The sequence below is a fragment of the Anas platyrhynchos genome, chromosome 4 (genome assembly GCF_047663525.1).
Source record: "Anas platyrhynchos isolate ZD024472 breed Pekin duck chromosome 4, IASCAAS_PekinDuck_T2T, whole genome shotgun sequence".
Classification (NCBI taxonomy): domain Eukaryota; kingdom Metazoa; phylum Chordata; class Aves; order Anseriformes; family Anatidae; genus Anas; species Anas platyrhynchos.
The window spans coordinates 6,556,589-6,578,207 of NC_092590.1; the positions used below are offsets into that span (position 1 = coordinate 6,556,589).

The 21,619-nt window shown below is 49.7% G+C and overlaps 2 protein-coding genes and 1 long non-coding RNA gene across 9 annotated transcripts in view; 1 reads left to right on the forward strand and 2 right to left on the reverse strand.

Moving 5' to 3' along the window:
• Positions 1-835: 835 nt before the first annotated feature.
• Positions 836-2,157, reverse strand: LOC140002392 (uncharacterized). Its single transcript, XR_011808769.1, has 2 exons — positions 1,544-2,157; positions 836-1,116 (listed from the first exon to the last, which is right to left on the reverse strand). It is a non-coding gene; the product is annotated as an uncharacterized lncRNA (long non-coding RNA).
• A 156-nt stretch (positions 2,158-2,313) lies between these two features.
• Positions 2,314-4,227, forward strand: NEUROG2 (neurogenin 2). Its single transcript, XM_027456592.3, has one exon. It carries the CDS (start codon positions 2,680-2,682, stop codon positions 3,352-3,354), a length of 675 nt encoding a protein of 224 aa, XP_027312393.3. The 5' UTR covers positions 2,314-2,679; the 3' UTR covers positions 3,355-4,227.
• A 7,608-nt stretch (positions 4,228-11,835) lies between these two features.
• Positions 11,836-21,619, reverse strand: part of ALPK1 (alpha kinase 1) — a 40,442-nt gene continuing 30,658 nt past the window's right edge. For 6 of the 7 annotated variants that reach the window (XM_072036906.1, XM_072036903.1, XM_072036905.1 and 3 more), the window contains 7 exons: positions 20,715-20,810; positions 20,084-20,188; positions 17,815-19,651; positions 16,857-17,010; positions 15,174-15,336; positions 13,144-13,330; positions 11,836-12,537 (listed from right to left, as the gene is read on the reverse strand). In XM_072036906.1, the coding sequence (XP_071893007.1) occupies positions 12,341-12,537; positions 13,144-13,330; positions 15,174-15,336; positions 16,857-17,010; positions 17,815-19,651; positions 20,084-20,188; positions 20,715-20,810 (2,739 nt within the window). In that variant the 3' untranslated portion in view covers positions 11,836-12,340. The remainder of the gene's footprint in view (positions 12,538-13,143; positions 13,331-15,173; positions 15,337-16,856; positions 17,011-17,814; positions 19,652-20,083; positions 20,189-20,714; positions 20,811-21,619) is intronic. The other variant, XM_072036909.1, reaches the window with a different exon arrangement.

Consider the following 21,619-nt stretch of genomic DNA (forward strand, 5'->3'; position numbering starts at 1 on the left):
TCTGAATTGTTTGTGACTTGCGAAGGGTTTTTTTTTTTTTTTTTTTGGGAAGGGCGTATAAAGACATAGAAGAGGCTGCCTGCGCTGGGGCGGCTTTGCAGGGCTGCTGCATGTTCTTCACGTGTTCATTTCACACACTCCTTCTGCAGCCACTTCACTGCTACTGCTCTGCCTCGGAGCCAGAAGATAAAGCTCCGTGCACGCTTTTTGACAGTAACACAACAGATTCCAGGGGTCTCCTTAGTTTTTTCCCTTCAGCGGACAAAAACACCTTCTTAAACCTGATGCGCTTTGGTTTTCAGGGCTGCCTGTACCTGCCCCTAGCCTGGTGCAAACGTGCAGCGTGTGCACTGGTGTACGCGCTTGCTGGTGAGCCCCTGCTACGAGCACCTCGGATGAGAGAAGTGCCAAAGTATTTTGCAGCGAGGGAGAGAGAGCGTGGCTTTTCAGACCTGTATAAATCGGGAGCTGAATGAGTTCGGCGCGCTCGAGTTTGGATAGCCCCCCGTTTGATAGCAGCCTGCCAAATTTTCTTTCTCTCTTTCCTTACACAAACCCCCAAAAAAGGCCCTTTCACCAAATCATTAAATTCTACAGAGGTGGTCAAGCTAGTCCTGCTTTTCATGCGTTTGAGAAAGAAAAGGGTCCTTGAAGTTTAGAAGATGCCCAAGGAAAACTCATTGAATGACATCAAAAGAATGAGTTTCCATAGCTGTTGAAGCACGAGAGCTGTGTAGCTGCACAAAGGCGGGTTGGGGCAGTGGGACTGTCCCACTGCTCTATCCCAGCACAATTGGGTCACTGAAATAGGGAATTAATTACCATTGGAGAGTGGGCAGCCCATTCACCACTGGCTGAGTTTTATTAAACGCCAATATAAATAACAAAACAACTCTTGTGGCTGCACTATTCCTACACGCCAAAGGAAGGATTATGTTGGGGATTAACATCTTAAAGTCTATGAGACTTTCTGACTCAAGGCTCGGAGCTGGTAATCGTATTTGTCTCCTGGTTCAGCGATTAGTGCTCTCCCTCGCGCACCTTCGCCTGGATGGCCAATGTCCCTTTTTGCAGGCACTGGGTTTTTCACACAATCGGCTGTTCTTTTCCCCACATCTATAGAAAAGAATAAGAAAACTGAAGCGTGTTCACGCGATCCTCAAGCTTCTTCTCTTCTTCATGGGAAAGGAAGGCACCGGCGGCCTTTTTTCACAAGGGGGGGGAGGCAAACCCTTTTGGGGGGTGGGCGGCGGGGCTGCGGGTTGCAAAATCGCTCCGCAGGCCTGCACCTGCCATGCAAATCCGCCGGGAACAATCGTCCCCGTCCCAACGAGGGGCTTGGCTGCCCCGGGGGGGCTGGGGCAGGATGCCGGGGCAGCGCTGCCCGAGGGGGTCCACCTTGTCCCCGAAAGGACCCCAAAGTCCGGACCCCGCAGGGCAGCCCCTGCCCCATCCCTCCTCACACTGCTTTTTGGGTTCCTGGCCCCAGTACCCTTTGGGGAGGGGACGTGCTTTGACCTCCCCATATTCCCCCCCCATTCACCTGTGGCAGCGGGGCCTGGCGAGCCGTCAGCGCCCGCTCGCAACTTGTGGGGTCGAAGCGCGGACGGGCCGCGTCCAGAGGTCTCTCGGCAACACAGACCCTAAACTTTTAGGGCTACCGGGTCGCCTGAGAGTTCAATCTGCTTAGGGCAAACAAAGCCTTTCTGAAGGTCTCCCCCTCTCCCGCACACCAGCTCAGCGCCCTTTATTTCTGGGCCGTGCGATAAGCTTAAATCATTGTGCTCCCGCTTCTTGAGCGTCGCCCGCTTTGGCCCTTTTGTTCCCCTAACGGAGGGAGGACGGAGGCTGCCGAAGGGGCTGAAGTTGAACAGTTTGACCCCCGCAGGACAGCGGGCACCCCGCCGCCCCCTCGGCTCTCCCCCGAGCCGCCCGGCCCTTGTGGGACCACACAGGCACCCGGACCCCGCTGGCTGTCAGCGGTCCCCACGGTCCATCCGGGCAGGGTTTAGGAGGCTTCCCGGGGTGTTTGCAGCTTGCTTCTGGTTATTTTTATTAGTAATGGTGTTATAGGATCAGCGTGCTTCGCAAAAAGTCTTCTGCAGTGCATGTGGGTCGTAAAAAGGGGGAAAAAACCCAACCCAAACCCGACCCCAAACCCAAAACCTGCTTAAAAAAAAACCCGAAACAACACCAAGAAGGAAAAGGCGCCCCCCAAACCCGACCCGGACCCAGCGCACACGGCTGGCCTGGGGCCGTCGGAGCCCCCCCCACCCCCCTTCAACCCCCCGCCCCCCGCCCGGGGCTGCTGAATGGCGCCGGCTCCCGCGCGCGCCCCGCGCCCCCCCCATTCATTAATAAATTAGCGGCACGCTCCAGCCGAGCGCGAGGCTCCGAGGGGGGGCACGGGGAAAAGGGGGGAGAAATAGGGGGGGGGAGAGGCCGGGGGCCGGGGCTGAGGCCGGGGCCGGGCGTCGGGCGGGGCGGCGGGGGGCAGGTTTGATTGTTCCCCGCGGGGTATATAAGGGGTGTTAAGGAGGGTCGTGTGCCAGACACGCAGCCGACGGGCCCCGGGCCGCTCCCCCCCGCCCCCCTCTCTCCCCGCCTTTCCCCCCCCTCCCCAAAAATCCTCCCTCCTCCTCCTCCTCCTCCTCCTTTCCCCCCCCCCCCCCCAGGAGGATGCTGGTGAAGGCGGAGAGCCCCGCGCCGCCGGCGGAGGACGAGCTGCTGCTGCTGGGGCTCGCCTCGCCCGCCCCCTCGCTGCCGTCCAGCGCCGGCGACGAGGAGGAGGAGGAGGAGGAGGAAGAGGAGGAGGAGGAAGGGGAGGAGGAGGCGGCTTCCCCGGCCCGGCCCGGCTCTGCCCGGCCGTCGGGGCCGCGGCGCAGGGAGGGGAAGCGGCGGCCGGGGCGGTGCCGCACGGCGGAGGCTGCGCAGCGCCTGAAGCGGAGCCGGCGGCTGAAAGCCAACAACCGGGAGCGCAACCGCATGCACCACCTGAACGCGGCGCTGGACGCCCTGCGGGACGTGCTGCCCACCTTCCCGGAGGACGCCAAGCTCACCAAGATCGAGACGCTGCGCTTCGCCCACAACTACATCTGGGCGCTCACCGAGACGCTGCGCCTGGCCGGGGGGGCGGCGGCGGCGGCCAGGGCCGGCCCCGACGGCGGGCTGGAAGCCAGCCCCTCGCCGGCCTCGTCCTGCAGCCCGGCGCCCTCCGCCTCCCCCTACGCCTGCACTTTATCGCCCGCCAGCCCCGACGGCTCCGCGTCCGACGCCGAGCACTGGGCGCCCCCCCGGGGCCGCTTCGTGCCCCCCCCGCCGCCGCCGCCGCCGCAGCCCCGCCGCTGCCTCTAGCCCCGCAGCCCCCTCCCCAGATTTTCTCCCCCACCCCATCCCCGTCCCAAATTTCCTCTGTCCCCACCTCCGACGTTGCACTTTGTCCGCTCCCCCAGCTTCTGTGTGTGTTGTCCCCCCCCCCCCTCCCAACCCTCCTTCCCTCCCGCTCCCCGTTTCGCCAGCTGTCTCTTGTGATTTACGAGGTTTGGGGTGGGGTGGGGGGGTCCGCAGAGAGAGAGAGAAAAAAAAAAGAAAAAGTTGAGTTGTTTTGTTAGGGGGCCAGGTTAGAAGTCATTGTATAATTTGTAGGCTTTGTGAGGGCTGAATGCAAGCGTGGAAATTTAGGCTGAACTCTCTATCAAAAGGGAAAAAAAAAAAAAAAAAAAAGAAGAAAAAACAACGTCAAGGGAAAGGGGGGGTGTGGATCGGGAGGGAGGACTCGTCATGCATTATTTATTTCGACCTTTAGGGGACGAGGAACTCCCCCCTTCTTTCAGGAGATTAAAAATAAATCAACAGACTGAAAACCTAAACAGACACGGAACATTACAGCGATCAGCCACACACGTGTTCACATTTATTTATTATAAAGAAAGATTTCATGGAAAATATGTATTTTTTTGTATAATTTACAGAGTTTATTCTAGTATGTATTTACAGCCGAAGAGCAAAGGGACTGTTCTCGTCATAAAATATAAATAAAATATCTAATTTTCATAACTTGGTTTGCTGCTTTTTTTGGCTGGCGTGCCACCTGTCAGGAGCTGGGGGGCTCCTCCGGCACAGGGGGGCTGGCAATTGCCCTGGGCTCTGCCAAAAATTGGGGTGGGCTGGGCAAGGAGCCCCCCGGGACCCAGCCAAGTTTGTGGGGTGCGATGGGGTGACCCAGGTGTGTGCCCCCTTGCAAGTGCTCCAGGGTTCATCAGAGCTCTCACATACGTTTTCATTTCTAAAATTCTGGTTTGCTTCTTCAAAAACACCCCCCTACACACACCTCTTTTCCTTATTTTTCCCCCCCCCCCCAGTGGAATAGGAGTGAGACTAAACTCTGGGATGTCAGCTTAGTCCCAGCGTTGGTGCAGTCACTTTTGGGGTGATAAGATAATCGGGGATGAGGGGGACAAGAACAAAATCCCTTCTTCTCCCAGCAAAGGGAGCCCCCAGAACTGGCTGTGGTGTGGAAAGGAGCCACCAGAAATACACACAATCACCCCTACAGCAGCACGTCGCCTGCATCCTGTGGTTTCTCTAGCAGCAATGCTGCGTTTAGGTGCACTGGGAGCTCGCTGAGGATCGACTTTTACCTCCCGCTGCAGAAGATGTAACTGCCTAAAACCCTTCTTCAAACCGATGGCTCCTGAGTATCACCGAGAGGGACGTAGGACATAAACGCTACCCAGAAAATAAAAATGAGTGAGCTTAAATAAAAACTGGTTTGGGGTTTTGGCTGAAAGAGGAAGGCTCCGTTCCTTCATCTCTCTCATGTTCTGGTGAAACCCACACCACGGGCAGGGCCGGGGGGAGCTCAGAGCACCTCCGGGGATGTCTCTGGTTGTCCCATGGAGACGTTGTCTCCTGCACAGGGCACCCAAAAAAGTGCTGAACAGGAGCAGCCAGTCTGCCCTCACCCTTCATCCTTCCAGTCCTTCCTTGCTCCATCACTGCCCTGCACTGGCTGGGCATCCTCATCCTCCGTGCCTGTGCCACGAGCCCAAACCAGGGCGTTTTTAGCCCAGCGCCATTAGTCCATCGCTGGCAGGGCCGGGGGGTGTCTGGCGCACTCCGAGGCCCTTCAATCATCGCCCCGTGTGCCCAGCAGCGCTTTGTGACTTCTGGGTGCAAACACCTGGAAATCATTAAAAACCAGCGGAGGCGGCTGAATGTATTAATTAAATAAACCGCGCGGCACATGAATCTGCCCGGTGCCCCCGGATCCTGGGAGCGTGAAACCCGGCCCGGCGAGCGACGTCCCCGAAGGGGGCAAAAGGGAAAAAAAAAAAAAAAAAAAAGAAAGAAAGAAAAAGGAACGTGTGAAAAGAGAATTAGTGAAATTAGGTTAGCCCAATAAAACGTGCGGGGGTTCGCCCCCCCTTCCCCGCAGCCTCAGGCGAGCGGTGCTATCGAGCCTGATCTATTGTTTCCCCCCCTGGCAGGGGGGTTATTGTGTGATAAATAATTCCTGGAGGACAGAAAAAAAAAAAAAGAAAAAAAAAAGAAAAAGAAAGAGAAAAAAGTGGGCGCATTTGCATAATCACGGCTTTGATGTGGCCAGCGATATGAAGCTGTGTCCCCCCAAATCTGCCGTGGGCCAGAAGGAACAAAACAGGAGGCGTCCTTTCAGTGGGGCTGGCAGCGTGTGGGGTGGCCTGTCAGGAGCGGGATGGCTCTGTCTTTCTCTGTGAACAACCCCTCTAACGATTAAACTCCAGGAATGCCAACAAGGAGCCCGATGCCTGGCTTGCCCTCGTGCCGTGGTGGTGATGGGGAGCATCACCCATCCCGACGGGCAGATGGGAAAGAGAAGGGGGTGGATGGGGGTCCCACAGCCCTTCCCCGGTCCCTTCCTGGCTGCAGGCACTGCTGCAAAGCCGGAGGGTCGCAAATTATTAGCAAAATCCCAGTGGCTGCCCAGAGCCTCAGGAAAGCAGCCCGTGGGCCCAGAGCCCTGCAGTGGGCCTGGTACTGGGCTGCAGGTGTAAAAGGCAAAAGTGCCCCTTGGGATGGAGTGGGGGAGCCAGGGAGCTGTTTCCACGGCTGCACCTTGTTGAAAAAGTGTAATTCCTCGTGACAAAGAGGTTGTCTTCCCTTTAAAGTGTGTTTATGATCCTTCTGCACATTGTGCATAAAAGCTGCTCTGCACTGCTGGAGCCTGCCGGGCTGCTCTGTGGCTCCAGAGAGGGGTTTGTACACACCCCTGGCTCACAAATAGCTACGGGGAGCCCACCTCACCCCAAGGGCTGCCACTTTCTTTCCTCTCGTGTGCTACACAACCCGCTGGTGCACCTGTGTGTTTGCACAGAGCAAGCCCGGCCTGCACGGCCGGCCACCACGCGGCCTTCCCCGCTCCCCAGCACGCATTTCACACGTGGGATGCATGGCCTGGCCTTGATTTACTCCTGTTATGGAGATTTTTCTCATGATTTTATTGTCACGAGGAGGCTTTGGTTTTGTGATGGCAGAAAATAAAATTTAAAAAAATAAATAAATAAAGTAATGCCATTATGCTGTGAAGCAACTGGATTAGGGTTCACCTGTTACAGGACCTCCTACAGGGTGCTCTAATGACTTCGTTATTGAAATGTATATTACATTAAGTAATTAAGCACACGTGGGCTGCTTTTTTAACACAGGATTCATTATTTTTTTTGCATAATGTGGTTTTAATTGAAAGGGCCAATCATCTGGGAGATTAGACAGTTACACCTTATTTCCACACAAAGACAACTTTTAGAGAAATGCAATGCCTCTTCAACGAGATCACACCCCAAAATATCTGTAAAACATACAAATGGGGGTATGCCCATGGGCCTGGGGAAAGCAGCTGGCCCTGGGGCGCGTCCTGGCCGAGGACCCGGCCCTGTGGGACAGGGACAAGGACATCGCTGTGGCAAGGGGAGCGCAGCGCTCCACACAGCCATAGGGGCTGGGGGGCTGCACCTGATCTCTCAGGAACCGAGCCATAGAAAACACCTCCTGTAAGGGTTTGGGCTTGTCTGGTAAAACTTTGCCTTCTTTTTGTCTGGATTTGACCTGTGCAGCCCCCATTCCTGCACTGTACGGACAAAGCAGTCCCAAGCACTCACCGCAGCTCAGCACGCGTTTGTGCAGCAGCTGTAGCGCTGCGGACCCCTTCCACGAGCAGAAGTCTTGGTGGGATTTTTACCCAGTGTAGAGGGATGCCTTGGGCTGGGCAAAGTCTTGCATCTCTAAACCTGTCTTGACTTGTGCCCAGCTGACACCTTCCTCCTCGGGAAGCATCCTGCCTTAAAGCCGTGATGCTGTGCTGTCTGTGCGGGCTTGGCACACGTTTTTGCTGTCACCGTGGGGCAAACCTGAGCTCGGGCTTAGCACTGAGCCTCTGGGCCAGCACAGCAAGCTTTGGGCTGTGCTTTCCTCCCCGCAGCCCGCAGTGCTGAATGCAACATGGGCGGTGAGCTGGCAGTGCTGGGACTGGAGACAGAGCACTTTAAAAGCCGCCTTGAGGAAAAGCCGTGCAGCGGGCAGAGGGAAGGCGGGCTGCTGTGCCGGAGGGCAGCAGGGACCGGGCCTCCTCCCATCCCCCTGCCTTGATTAAAAAGGAGAGGGTCCGGACCAAAGCTGATGGCATATTTACCTTCGTGAGTTTTAGAAAAGTTAATTACCGCTTGGAGCAAGTTGGTATGGCTGTCCTGAGCTGCCTTTTATTAGTAGTCGCCTTCATTAATTTCCCTCGCTGGATTTGCTGCTAATAGCTGCTTGGTCCTGGGCAGCACAAAGCAGCATCTGTGCCATTGAGCAGAAAAGCGGGAGTCGGGCAGAGGGGGGCCGGGGGGCGGCGGGGGGGGGGGGACGCCGTTTGCAAATCATCCCCTATTAACGTGACGGCCCGCGCGGGGCAGGCAGCAGCCCCGTGCCTCCCGTGTCCGGCACGGCCGCTTGGGCTTCAGCCTGGCAGCGGAGGGGGGAAAGCCTGGGCGCCCCTGGGTGCTTGTGCTGGCTTCTCCCACCCGCTGAATCTCCCGGGCCTGGTCTGGGTGAGGATGCAGGTGTCAGCGCCATGTCGCCCGCCTCGCGCCCTCTGCCAAGGCCTGATGATGCCCCAGTTCCGCCTGCGCTCCTCGTGCCCAGCTATAATAGGCTTCGGTTGTTGAACATGTTCCCTTTCAGTCTCTAATTGACTGATTTTTATGCAAGAGTGCGTGCAGCAAAGCACGCGAGGCCTCTGTCTTTCGCCTGGGTGCTCGCAGAGGGACTTCTAACAGCACAAACTTCCTTCACCAAACACCTTCCCCAAAGCTCGGGAAAGAGCTCATTGCCACGCTGTCAGCAGCAGAAAGCTTTTGTGCTTGGCTTACTGCTTTTACCAGGTGAATGTAAGTCCTGCAGGCTTTATGCCCCTACAGCTGATGACAATATTTCACTGCTCTAATGCAGCGCAGCTTCTCTCATTTCGTAGCGACCATGAGGTGACTGCTTCCTAATCTGTGGCTCTCGCCTCACGCTTGAGACTGTGGTGTGATTAAAAAAAAAAAAACTAAAAAGCACATTGGGTAGCAAGTAATACAAGACTGAATGCCCATGAAAAAAAAATAAAACAAAACAACAAATAACACAAAACAATGGAAATCTTGGTTGGTTCACATGACTTTCTTCTGAAGCCAGAGGAAATAGCAGGAAGGAGACATTTTTGTCCAGTAGCTCTAAGCTGATGCTTCCAGCCGAAAGATTAAGTGCTCCGAGACAGCTGCTGAGCTCCCCCGTTAGCCCCCCGTTTGTACCATACACCGCATCAACCCGCAGCCCAAGTTCTGTGTGTTTCGGGCCACGTACGTGCTACGGCTGCCCAAAGGCTGTTGGATATGTGTGGACACGTCATTATTAAGGCAAGCTCAGTGCTCAAGCACCGGCTAATGGCAGGGCGCTGAGCAAAGCTCTGAGAGCTCCAAACACGAGCCCAAGCCTGCGGAGGTTGCGACCGATGGAAGCTACCAGGCTAAACGTTACGGTGCTGGCTTTAGGTGGGAACTGGGCAGGCTGACACTCGACATTGACTTCCCTGAATTGCTCATTCAAAGATCTGTCAGTAGCCGTACGTTTAGCTGGGGTGGGAAAATGTCTTACATAAAGCAACAAAAGAAACCAGCTGCTAAATGCTAATACCCTATATTAGGAAGTACTCCAGATATTAAGATTCCCCACACAAGAATTTATTCAAAAGCATATCTAAACACATTTTCTTTGGTCAAACAAGAAGCAGAGGCTGGAAAAGGCGTTGCTTTTTGCGGGTCTCTAAACCACACACACTTTACAACAGGCGCCGCGGGGCTGGCTGTTGACAGTGCGCGAGGACACTTTGTTCTGCAGGGATTGTTAGGGAGGTTTTGTTTTGTTTTTAATTGTCTCTATAGAGAAGGAAAAGGCTTTAACGCAGCATCGCTGCTGCTGGTTAATTCCCAAAATCTTGCTGACCATCTTTGTTTCCCCTTGGCAGTTTAGAGCTCTGCTTTGCGGCTGCACGAAGCTCCGTATGCGCAATTTCTGTCACTTGGTTAAAGCCAGCGTTCCCCTCCTGCCGCAGACAAGGCAGCCCTTTATTGGCTGCAGAACAAGATAACTGGCTTAATCTTCCCAGTAACACGTGAGTTTTCATGTATCACTTTAATCTGCGAAACACTGGGGCTGAGTGTACCGTCACATGCCGATTTTACTTTTCTATGAGCGAGTGACTCCCGGGCTCAATGATGGATTGTTCGCTCCCTTTTAACAACAGTCAAGATGGTGAATGCCCCGGGGTGATAGACAGTGTGCAATGGGAACGACAGCAAATCTGATGGCCCAGTTCAAGTTCACCTGACAAAGCTGAAGCAGTCTGCAAGCAGCATTCGAGAAAGGATTATTCACACTAGCATTATATTTTTGAATGCATTTTTCTTCCTGTGCAGCTGCCCAGCTCCCCAGCACTGAAGGTTTATGCACCATAATAAAGAGATTTAATTTTTTTTTCTCTCTTGCTTCTCACTCTTTACACCTAGCTCTAATTGTTCAGCACAGTGATAGGGCATCTTTCCAAACAACTCGGCACAAACCACGTAGAAAACAATAGCATTGCTAAAAAGCGGCAACAAAAGCCTAAAAATCTCTGCCAGTTGCAGAAACAAAAGCTTATGGTTTTGTTAAAGCTAACGCCGTGCTGCTGGGGACCCATCTTTTTGGAAATTTAATGCCGTGTTCCCTTTCTCACGACGCAAATCTCCCAAAAGAAGCAGTCCCAGCCCTCGGGCCATGGGGCAGGGAACCTCCGGGTTTGGAGGAGAAGAGAAGAGAGCATTTTCAGTGGAGGGAGCTAGTGACCTTGGATGTAGCAGGGAAGCTACGTACCATTTTTCAGATGAAGAATCCCCTAGTACATGGATGACTGCACACGCACACACTCTGGATGCCTTGGCATAGTCTTTGAAGAGTAACACCAAAGTCTCGTCATATTTTATTTCAGCTAGAGAGGCGGGTTCCTGAGCAGCAGTCAGTGTTCAGTCCAGTCCTGCTATTCCTGCCAGATGTGGAACTAAGGGGAATATACACACCTCTTTCTTGAAATTTCACAGAAGTAGCTTTCGGCCTCCCGGTTAGGACAATAACACCGGGAGAGGTGTGCCGAAAGAGCCGAAGATCTCTTTTGCTCTCCAGTGGAATAGAAAAGCAGATGCAGCCTCTATGTGCAAAATATGCCCTCTGCAGTGTACACATTCCCGGACTGTGCTGTCAGGTTTGATTCTTACCACCTAAGCAGCCTGTGCAGGAAAAAATAACTCTGCATTTCATACTTACAAGTTCCCCAGGTCGTGGCTCATGAGTGTCCAAGGAGGTCACCTGAATGAACGTCAGGTTTTAGTTTAAAATAAAACAAAGCAACACAAGACAACAAAATAAATTCCCACAAAAGATTGTTTCACAAAATGCAGAAAGCTGCAACTGCCTCTAGCCCAGGTGAGAGGATAAGGTCTTGGTGTGGGCTGTTGATAGGGGCAGTGTGTAAAGATACCACTTAGAGGACACCTCTTTCACTCACAAGCAACCCCTTAAAGCCCCAGCACCTGCTCTGAATAGCTGATGTGAGCTGTACCTGTGAGTGCCTAGCTCACACAGCAAACCAGCTCACGTAGCCATAGAGCCAGGGCTGTGCACTGCCCTCGGAGGCATTGAACCACAGTCTGATGGGCCAGCCATGCCAAAACAGGTTTGCAAGCAATAAGCCCTGGACGGAGCTCCTGTGGGTGGTGACAACTGGATTTTGTGCTGGAGGATCTTGTGGTAACTGGGAGTCTTCCTGCAGCTTGTACTGCACTAAGGGTGTGCTGAGTAAGGGTGTGCAGCTCAGAGGGAGGAGCTGTTCTCCTCTAGGAGGAACCCAAGTGGGCACCGAAGCTGCTCACCCTGTGCCTGTGCCAGTGCTGATTCGATGCTGGCCTCCCCCTGGAAGCACTCCTTTGTACTAGGGTCTGCATTTGTGCCTGGAGAGATTTTTTTGTGGGAATTAGTCACAGAATCATTCACAAAACTTACGGTGTTCACAGGTCCATTACAGTCAGAAGAGATGTGCTGTTCTTAAGTGAGAACATTTCCACTCTCTCCCAAGAGTTTCTTCAATGTAGCAGGCCTAAATTATTCATGTATAGTTTTTCCTGGCTCAATACCAGTATTTTTCTCCTTGAAGAACAGCAGACTCTTTTGGCTGCTGCAGTTAAAACCATATTTCCTTCTATTTAAATGTTGTGTGGTCACACCTATACGTACATACCCCTCTGAAAGAAATTGTGCTTTTATTTTTTAACAACCCGAAACATCACCATTTGTTCCCGGAAGCATTTATACAACTTTCTGTGCATTTTACAGATGGTTGAAACACAAGTCTCTGCTTCTGTCTCGCTCTGTTTCCTACTCCATTTCCGAAGAGCAGATGGTGCCTGTTGCCCTCACTGGGTCTGCTGATGCACTGGTTTATATAGTCTTGTAACGCACCTCTAGCTGAATTTTGGAGGCTGCTTTCTGCCTCCTCTTACAGTCTTCTGCAAAGTCTGACAGATGGCTATAAGAACAAGCGTTTCAGATGGTACACAAGATGGTAACATGGTAATACCAGCTGGGATGCACGGACCAGGACTTTCCCAAAATGATGCAGGTAATGGCTGACCAGACTCACGTCATCTCAGGCCTCTGTTCTCACAAAGACAACATGCTCCTAGAAGTGTGTAGGATAAGGTACTGCCCATCTTATGGATCATCTTCTGCTTGGTTCTCCTGTGTGAGTCTACATTGGCGGCTCTACTGAGGGTCTCGTTAAAGAAAGGCAACGACAGATTTCATTGCACTCCACATGTTGGTTATTGAAGAAGTAATAAATCCCTCTCTTCCCGAAGTTAGATCGTGAAACATCTTTGCTATTAACAGAATGAATCTGTGGGTCTGTGAGGTAGATGAGGCCTTTCCCGTTCCCTGTCACCCAGCCTGCAGAAGAAAGGATACATCTTTTTTTACCAAGCATCACAGCCCTTGTGCTATCCCACCCAGCACTTGGCACAGCCCACACTCTGCTCAAGTCAGTTCAGTGGTTCCCAGCTTACCCCTGTGTCAGCAAAAGCAGAATGAAACCCCAGGAGGTACTGAATGAATATTGCTTGGACATCCCAGAGACACCCGTGTGATGAAGGTTGATTCTGAAAGGTTGAAAAACCTCTGGCTTTTAACCAAAGAGCTCAGTTCTCAATTAACTAAACAGGGAATTACTTTAGGCTTGCCAATTTTGGGAAGGAGGAAGTGTGACAGAACCCGCTGTCTATTTTAGTGGTTCTCCTTCAGGTGTTTCCACAGGACACATCCTCGCAGCCTGGCTTTAGCCTAATTGGGTGCAGACAGCTCCTGTGGCACTCTGGGGAGCGTGCAGCTTCTCTGCTCTTGCTGTGACACAGCAGAGGAAAAAAGCACTGCTTACAGCAGAAACACACCTGCACGTACCTCCCTCACCTTATGTCGTTTAGAGAGGATATGTCCTCGTACAGCATATTCTGCTGCTTGAGGGGATGTGCAATAAAGGGAGTTCACCGCAATACAAACCTTGCAGGTCAACAACGACGTCTGTTCCATTGGAGTACTCGTAGGAGAAGTGGCCATAGGCCAGGCCATACTCTGTGGCTTTGTACTCGTTCTTTACCACCTTTGTGTTATTGGACAGCTTCACAAACTCCCCCAGGATGTAGGGCTCCACGCTCACACATCCTTTTATTGTTCTGTTTTCCAGTATCTGAAAAGAGAGTTTCAGTGACAGTCGTCCAAGCAGAGATGTGAAAGCAAGAATGCTAAAGCTCCTCTAAGGGAATGTTTGCATTTTCCTCCTAGAACTTTTTGTCATAAGATAGATGGAAATATCCCCCGTATTAACCCACTGCTGATTCAAAACACAGGCTGCTTAGAGCTCACATTTCACTAGAGCAACGATGGCACCAACACAAAGCCAGCCTGGCAGGCCAAACCGAGCAACAAATTCTATCAAAATATCTAGTTTGTTCAGCAAGTGAGGAACTTCTTTCAGGAAACCGTCTAAAGAACAAGCAAAAAAGATGAAAAGATTTGAATAAACTTGCACCTGGTCCTTCTTCAATGTGCAAATAACCACTGGGTGATTTTTTTTTTGTTGTTATTGTTGTAGTTTTTGTTGTTGTTGCTGCTTTTTTTTTTTTTTTTAAAGTAATTTCTGTCTTCAGAGACTAGTAAGTGCTGGTGCCAGGCTCTCATTAGGCCTTATTAGCAAGTGGCATAGAGCCAGACCTACTGCCAGAACGGCTTGCAGACACAGTAATATACATATCATGCTGTCATACTCATACTAATATTGTGAATTCATACACATACTAATAACAGTGAACTCAGCTCTGCAGCAGGCAGGGAAAGGCAGGCTACTTAGCTCTCCGTATCTGAAACACAAGTCCAGCTGAAAGTTAAGCATAAGAACTTGGAAAAGACCTGTAACTTTCCCCCGGAGGGCTGGATGTCTGGTTTAACCTTGGTGCCAGATCACACAGATGTGGCTCCTGCCTCTAAGCACTCAGACTGGGTGCTGCCACAGCAGGGCCACCTGTCCATGGCTTTGCTGCCCTTGCAGACATCTCGCAGAGCAGAGAGGGTAGTAAGAGCAGCAACAGCTGTCCTGGCTACTCTTCTGAAACACAGAAGGCCAGTATGATCCCTGAGGTGTGCCCTAAGAGTGTGTTGAACGCAGCCTCCTCAAACTCTGTGTGTTTGAAACCGAGTGGACAAATAGCCATCTTCCCTGATCTAATGTGGCTGCTCTTCAGTTGAGTTGTGGGTATTTTAGTTGCTGTTTGTTGCTGTTTAAAGACTAACCCCAAACTGCTTTTTCTTCAAAACTTCTTACTTCAGGCTTCTTGTTTTTTTCAACCCACTCCAGACACAATAAATTCTCATGACTTTGCTGTGCCTTCCCCCTAGGCTTGCTCGGATAACTCTCCACATCCCAGCCAGCTCTCTCTCAGCCACTTGGTTCTTGCCTCTCCCAGCAGGCAATGTCTGAGGCTGAACTGTTGGGATGTAGGGGCAGAATGGTCCCCAGTGAGAGGTGCCTGATGGACCTGTGGTCCTGCTGAAGCTCAAAGCCCTGCTGTTTCCACTAGTCTATCCTCACCATCAGCGTGAGCTCACCTTCAGGGAGTGCATGGGCATTTCCTTCTCCTTACAGAGCACAGACCACACAGAGATGTGGCGGAGCTGGTTCTTTGCCAGGGACAATTGGAAAAGGAGCAGACGGTGTCTTGGAGAGAGGGAGAGCACTTCTGCTCAGGCAGGCCCCATTCCTCTCTCTGAGGTGGGCCACTTCTTTATATAGAGACCTATTCCTCTCCTAATAGGAACTAATTAATAGGAACTAACTAATAGGAAAAGAGCTTTTCTGTGATAGCCGTTTGAAGGATGTCTTCTGTCCTGAACAATCAAGTACACCTACCAGGTAAGATCACATGAATTACAGCACGTCACCTACAGGCGGCCTACCTACTAGTAATTTAAAGTCAATCTGACTTATGACCCACTTCCCATCAATTCCGTGCTATTGCTTTGAAGACAGCTCTTACCAGAAGTACGGCAGATGGGATATAAAAGATTTGGGTAGGGACCTTTTGCTCATACAGCCTCTTGTTGAATTCCGTCACGTAGTACTGAGCAGTCATTTGTCGTTCCACATCACTGAAATGATGAAGAAGCCCTTTTTCTTCTTTATATTCTTTCCCAACATACCTAAACAAGAAAAAAACAAAACAAACAAAACACAGCAAAGCAAAACAAAAACAACCTTTGGTGTAGCCAAGTTTGCAGCAGACTGTACTCAAGTCCTACTTGTGGTACACAAACATCATCACCGTACACAAACATCAAACCATAAAGTTGTAGGTTTTTTTTTTTTCTCCTAAAGCTCTTACAGGAATAAAATGCTGTAAAAATCAACCAAATCCTAGGATGAGGGTTTCATAGCAATTGAATGTTTAAAGTCAACTCTTCTTGACTCTGAAGGGAGATCTGACTCAGAGGTACTTACACTACTGTTCCTAACCCATAAGAATTCATAAGATACTTCTAATAACAATCCAAAATCTGTGATTAGCAGCCAGCAGAGCTTTCCTGATGTGAAACATATATGTCTTTTTAACTTTGCTCTCAGATCAAAAGGATCCATTGTATAAACCCATTGTCAAAATTAAAAGTGACTGAAGATCTTCTCTGCCTACAGGCATTGTTGCTCCTTCACTCTGTGTTAAGAACGAGCTTGTTGCAAAGTGATTCTAGGCTGGAGTCTGGGTACATGGAAGTGTAGCATCGTGCCAGCTAGGGTAGCCTCTCGGGCCCAGCATCACATTAACCTAGGGTTCCTTCTTTCAGACCGCAGCAGGTGTAAGCCTGTCTGTCTTGGCTTACAAACAGAAAAATTGCTGGTGTCTCCACAGGAAGATGAAATCAAGCAAAAGGTTTCGTCTGTCTCTGAGGTGCTGATGCCACTCTGTGTTTCTACCCTCTCCAGCAACATGAAGCGCTGCTTTGCCTACCCATTAAGTAAGAATAGATGGGCTTGTTTAATGAAAGGGCCTACTCTGGAATCTCTGTCAGGGTTATTACTGCTTATGTGGGGAAAAACTGTCTTAAAAAAAAAAAAAAAAAGAAAAAAGTTAATTTTGAATTACAGATGTTTTGTTTGTGTGTTAGGGAAGATCAGAAATAGGAATTCTCTAATGCAAGGCTAGAGGTCATATAAAAAGGAAGTGTCACTTAATTTCCCATCAGATTATCCCAGAACAGATGGAGGTGAGTTCGGGCCTAAGACCTGTCATGAGCAGATAGACACTAACATGGCTGCTGTAAGACAACAGTAAAGTAGCTTTTTGTTCCCAAAAATTCAAAATCAGAGAGCTAAATGGGTGATAAGAAGATTTACCCTACTGAAGATTGACAAAATGCCCAAGAGATTTAGAAAAGCAATAAAACATTCTTGCTATAGAAAGCCAGCCAAAATCTAACCAAACATAAACTAACAGAAACAGAATAAAGGAACAATCTTCTGCCACTGTGACTGCTATTTCTGTAGTTGCCCAGATAAAAAACTTGTATTATCTTCTGAAAATACCTGATAAAAGCTACTGTCCGATAAGGCACTGGACTAGCTGAATCACAGGTGTAAGATTAATTTTACCAGGCAGTTTTCATTCGTATTTACACAGAAGTAGAATTGATATTCATTTTGCTTCAAAAATTGGTTTGTTCAATACCTTCCCAGGCTTTCTTCTTGGTGCAGGAAGTGTATCCAAAATGCATTTCTCTGTTTGCCTTCCTTTGCCACGTTCAGGTAGTCCCCAATGAATACAGCTGTTTCCTGGCCTGTCCAGAGGCCTGATTTCTTTGAGTATTTCAAAAGAAGAGCTGCTACAAAAAGAAGACACAAGAGATAGTCTGGACAATTCCACAGGACTGCTCTAAGCCTGAGCTGAGGGGTGATATACCATCACCTAGGAGATATAAGATATCCAGGCTCCTCTGAAAGCAAAGTACTCTGCAAAAAGATATGTGCTAAGTGGCACTGAGGTGCAGAGATAGATGTTCTACATCAAGGACAAAAATATCTAAACAGGCTTGAAACAAGCAAGATGGGCTGATCCCCCTGTAGATTGCACTTAATGAGCGCAATGAGGCATCCTATAGAGGTGTTGCTCCTAAATTATATATTTCCTAGTATATTGAACAAAGTTCCACAAATTAAGATTCAGCAAATAAATTGAACTGTTATTTATGATAAACTTTATAATCGTTATCTCAAATACATACATGTAGTTCAAAGGGACGAAATATTGAACTTAAATGGGCTCAAGTAAAAGGGGTAAAATAGACTCAACAAACCAGCACAGGGAACCAAGTAGCCTGAGTTACCTATTGCATGAATGGATAAAGCAGGAGCGACTCAGTGGGCATGGAGATGGAGCCCATCTCCATGAAGCTGTCACTGTTGTGCAAATGGGTAGGTAGGAATACAAGAAAAAGTTTCAAGGGAGTGTTCTTCTATTGCTTTTTTTTTTTTTTTTTTTTTTTTTTTTTGTACAAAGTTCACAAAAGAACAAAAAAATCCTGGTAAGTGATGACTAAAACATGATGTTAAAAAGCCTGAGTCACGGCTGCTTTCTATGGGAGTAGCTATCACTGCATGAAAATGCTTGTTGCTGTGTGGAAACTTACAGTATGCTTTATGAAGCTGTTTAGGCTTAAAAATTCCAGTAGGCGTCAGTCTCCGGACAAGCCAGTTATGCTCTACTCCTGCCAGAAGCTGCACGTAGTCATCATCCCTCAGAATTCGGGCATCAAGGACTTCTTCCTTTGTTCTCCCAGGTGCAAAGGCAAGACCATTTCCCCTTGGGTTCAGAAATGGACCTTCAGGGGAACACTTGGGCTTCTGAGCTGAGTTGTGCCATGGACTCAGAGATGGCCTCTGGCTGCTCACCCTGTCCTGAGGCTTCTCTTCTTCTTCTTCAGTAGTAGCACAGTCAAAGTAGTTGACTTTGGACATCTTTCCCCCTGAGGGTAAAGCTGTTGGTGCACCCAGAGCTGGCTGATGTGGACCAGCCGCTGGGGGATAATTGTTTACCAGGTCTCCAATACTGATGAAATCAAATTTGGTGTCATCTACCGTTTCTGCCTGGGGGTCAACAGCAACCATTTTGTGAGACCTGTTCCCGGCCACGGCTGGAGATTTCCCCAGCCAGTTACCCACTGGGGCCTCGCTGGCCATTTCTGGCTCGGTGCCCGTAGACTCCGCATCAGCCACCCCATTTGTGGCGGGGCTGTGCTCAGATGAGGGACCCTCACCTCTGCCCCCGGTTCCTCCCGCTGACTCCACCCAGGCCAAGCGGGATTTGGGTGCCTGCCTCGGGCTGAGCCCGCTGTCCGTGGTGCTGCAGCTGCCCTGCCCAGGCCTTCTGGCCGGGGGAGCGTGAGGAGACCCCACTGAGCCACGCTGGAGCTCTCGAGGAGAAGGCTGATGGGCTCTTGGAGGCAGCAAGTGCAGGCGAGCTGCTTGGTCGTATTCGGCAGATTCTGTTGTGCAGCACTGCTCCTCCGCTGAGCCCTTCTGCTGCTGCTGCCCTTCCCTGCGAGGCTCTTGGCCGCTGTTACAGCTCAGTTCCTCCCAGCTGGAGGAGTAACTTGACAGCGCCAGCTTGCACCACGAGTTCTCTGAGGTGGTGGTTTGGCTCCTGTTTTGCCATCTGCCAAAAGCACTGTTTCCATCATTTATTACTATTTCAAATGGTTCAGTCTCCTCTTCAAAGGAAATATTGATCACATCAGAGGCGATGCATTTGTTTCTTGTCTGGCCACTGAGTCTCTCTGAGCTACTTTCTGCTTTTTGAGTATTGGCCATTTTGCCAGCACCTTTCCTCTGGCACGCTGCTTCTTCAGTGGTGCACACAGTGTCTATGTTTTTGGTTTCAGTTTTTAAGGTTGTGACACAAGCTCCCGTGTGCATTTCTCCTGGTGTGGTATTATGGATCCTGCAAGTATTTTTAAACACTTCACACACTGACAGATGATGCTGAGAATGCTTGGCAAGGATCTTCTCAAAGTTGGCCTCCCCTTGCAGGATAGGTTTTTGCACTGCGCTTTTGTAGCTGTCTGGAATGTAAGACCTGCCATCAGAATTAGGAAAGCTTTCCACTTGCAAGTGCTTCTTAACAGACGCGATCAGAGACATGATCTCCTTGGCAAGCACTCCTTTCTCTTCCTCTTCTGCAAGAGAAGTGCTGTATGCGTGCAGTTTTCCCATGGCTTCCTTACAGAGCTGACCCACCTCGTGGAGCTTCTCACTGTCCCCATAGAGCCATCGATGCACAGTTGTGAGGCAGAAAGCAGCTTTAATAAAGCTATGGAGCTCCTGCTTGCTGGTGACAGGACTGTTTTCGGTCTTGGTGAGGAGGCCGATCTCAAAGGATTCTTTGGCTTCGGACAAGTAGAACTTTCTCCTTTCGGGGGGACAGTCCTTGGAGTGACTATAGGACAGCAAACACACCCCACGGATGTTCTGGGAGAGGACAAAAGAGGAATAAAGGAATTAAAAAACAGCACCTCTGTCTCAACTAAATGAAAGGAGGAAAAAATGTGTTTCTTTCCCTTTTACAACTGGAAGAAAATGCTGGCCCTAACTGCCTGCTGCTGTGTTTCTGTTAGGAAACAATCTTGCTCTTTCTCCTTTGAAATTCATCTTTAGTTACAGGAGAAGCAACACTCTCAGGTGGGCTCGAAAGCCCATCCTCGCTCTGCAGACAGATACTGCTTTCTTCCCATCTGCTTAGCTTCAGACTGGAGTCCAGAGTAACATGTATCATTACACCCACAACACAGATAGGAGCATATCGTACAGTACGATGCTTGGAAGCTAGATTACAGCCAAATTTAGCAGCCTGGACTCTTCTCTTATACACACAGTACTTCCAGAATGAGGACTAATACTTACCACTGCTGTGAGCACAAACAGTGGGGTGTACTGGCTGTAGGCTGCCGCCAGTTTGCAGGCTTCAGCAGCTGACAGTAAGCGATGGCTGAACTCCCGGAGAAGGCTCTGGTGAAACAGAAAAAAGCACAAGGGGAAACCTCATTTTAAAGGCTCTCTTTTCAAAGAGAAGTGTCTACCTGGCAGGCAACCCTGTTAGGCTGGAGGTAGGCAGCTTGGGATTTGGTCATCTGAGTCCATTGGGATTTGTAGGTTCCCTGAGGCTTCTGATGACTTTGAATCTTGACAGAGTAGGGCATCAAATCTTACACAACAACAGCCGACCATATTTCTGAAAGAGCCTTTTTGTTCAGGTTTACCATAGATGTGTCAGTTTGGGGCTCTGTAAATCATCTGTGTATTACACATACACACACATATACCCTGACTAAATATTTTACTGTTTCTTTTTACCTGGAGCAAAGCATTTTTCCATCTAGGTCTGGAACTTTATCAATGGGAGCGATAGAATTTTCTTCAACCCTCTCAGCTTAGGAGAGGAACTGGAGGGTGGACAAAATGTGAGTGAATCTGGGACAATGACATACAATTTTTCTGAAGAATCTGCACACACAGATACTAAACCAAGCCTTACCAGGTCAATCTCAGCATTGGTTTTAAAACGTGTATAATCCTTCTCATTCATGGAAGAAAAGATATCAGCTATGATACCCAAGGAGGTAGCAATTCCCTGAAAAAGAAATGGAAAATGATGGCAGGTTTTTTCCCATGTGTTTAGAACTTTATTTCCTACAGTTACTTAGTTTCTATATATGGCAAACCAGAAAACAAACAAACACCACAACCCACACTGAAAATCCAACAAAATGAACCAAAAAGGATCCAAAGAGAAATACTGCTGAGAAGCTCAGGTCATCTTGTTAGGTTTTATTAACTTTAACTTGCAGAAAATGCTGGACCCTGATGAGTTTCTGTGAGTGGCAGCTAGTCTGATAACCTCTAGCTCTTGCCTTCAACAGCAACTTCAATAGCACTGCATTTTTCTTAGATATTTTTCCAGGGTGCTCTTTGTGACAATGAAAGCAAAGTCTCTTTCCTGAACTTTTGATTTACACCTGATAGCTAAGGGCCTGCCCAGCTGAATAGTTGAGAATGCCAGGAAGTATCTGTACACTTTCTGCAAAATTCACACGTCTTTGGTCTCATAGGGATGTTCTGAGATTAAAGTCAAGCTTTTAAGTATGGGAGAGGAGAGGTGATGAGGTCTGTTTTTTTGGTATATCCTATTCTGGAATACAATTACAAAAATTATTGAAGAATCACCCCAGGACTTGCAAGACTTAGGTTCACATTCCTGTTTAGCTACGGACACATGGTATGACTGTTGCTTCATTGGCAGCGGGAAGATTAGTGCAACCATGCCTCACAAAAGTGTTAAAGAGATATATTAGCTGCTGCAAGGCGTTCAGATGTTGCAGGGCCAGGGGACATACACCACTCACAACAGATAGTGTAGGGCAGCTTGAGAACATTTCAGCA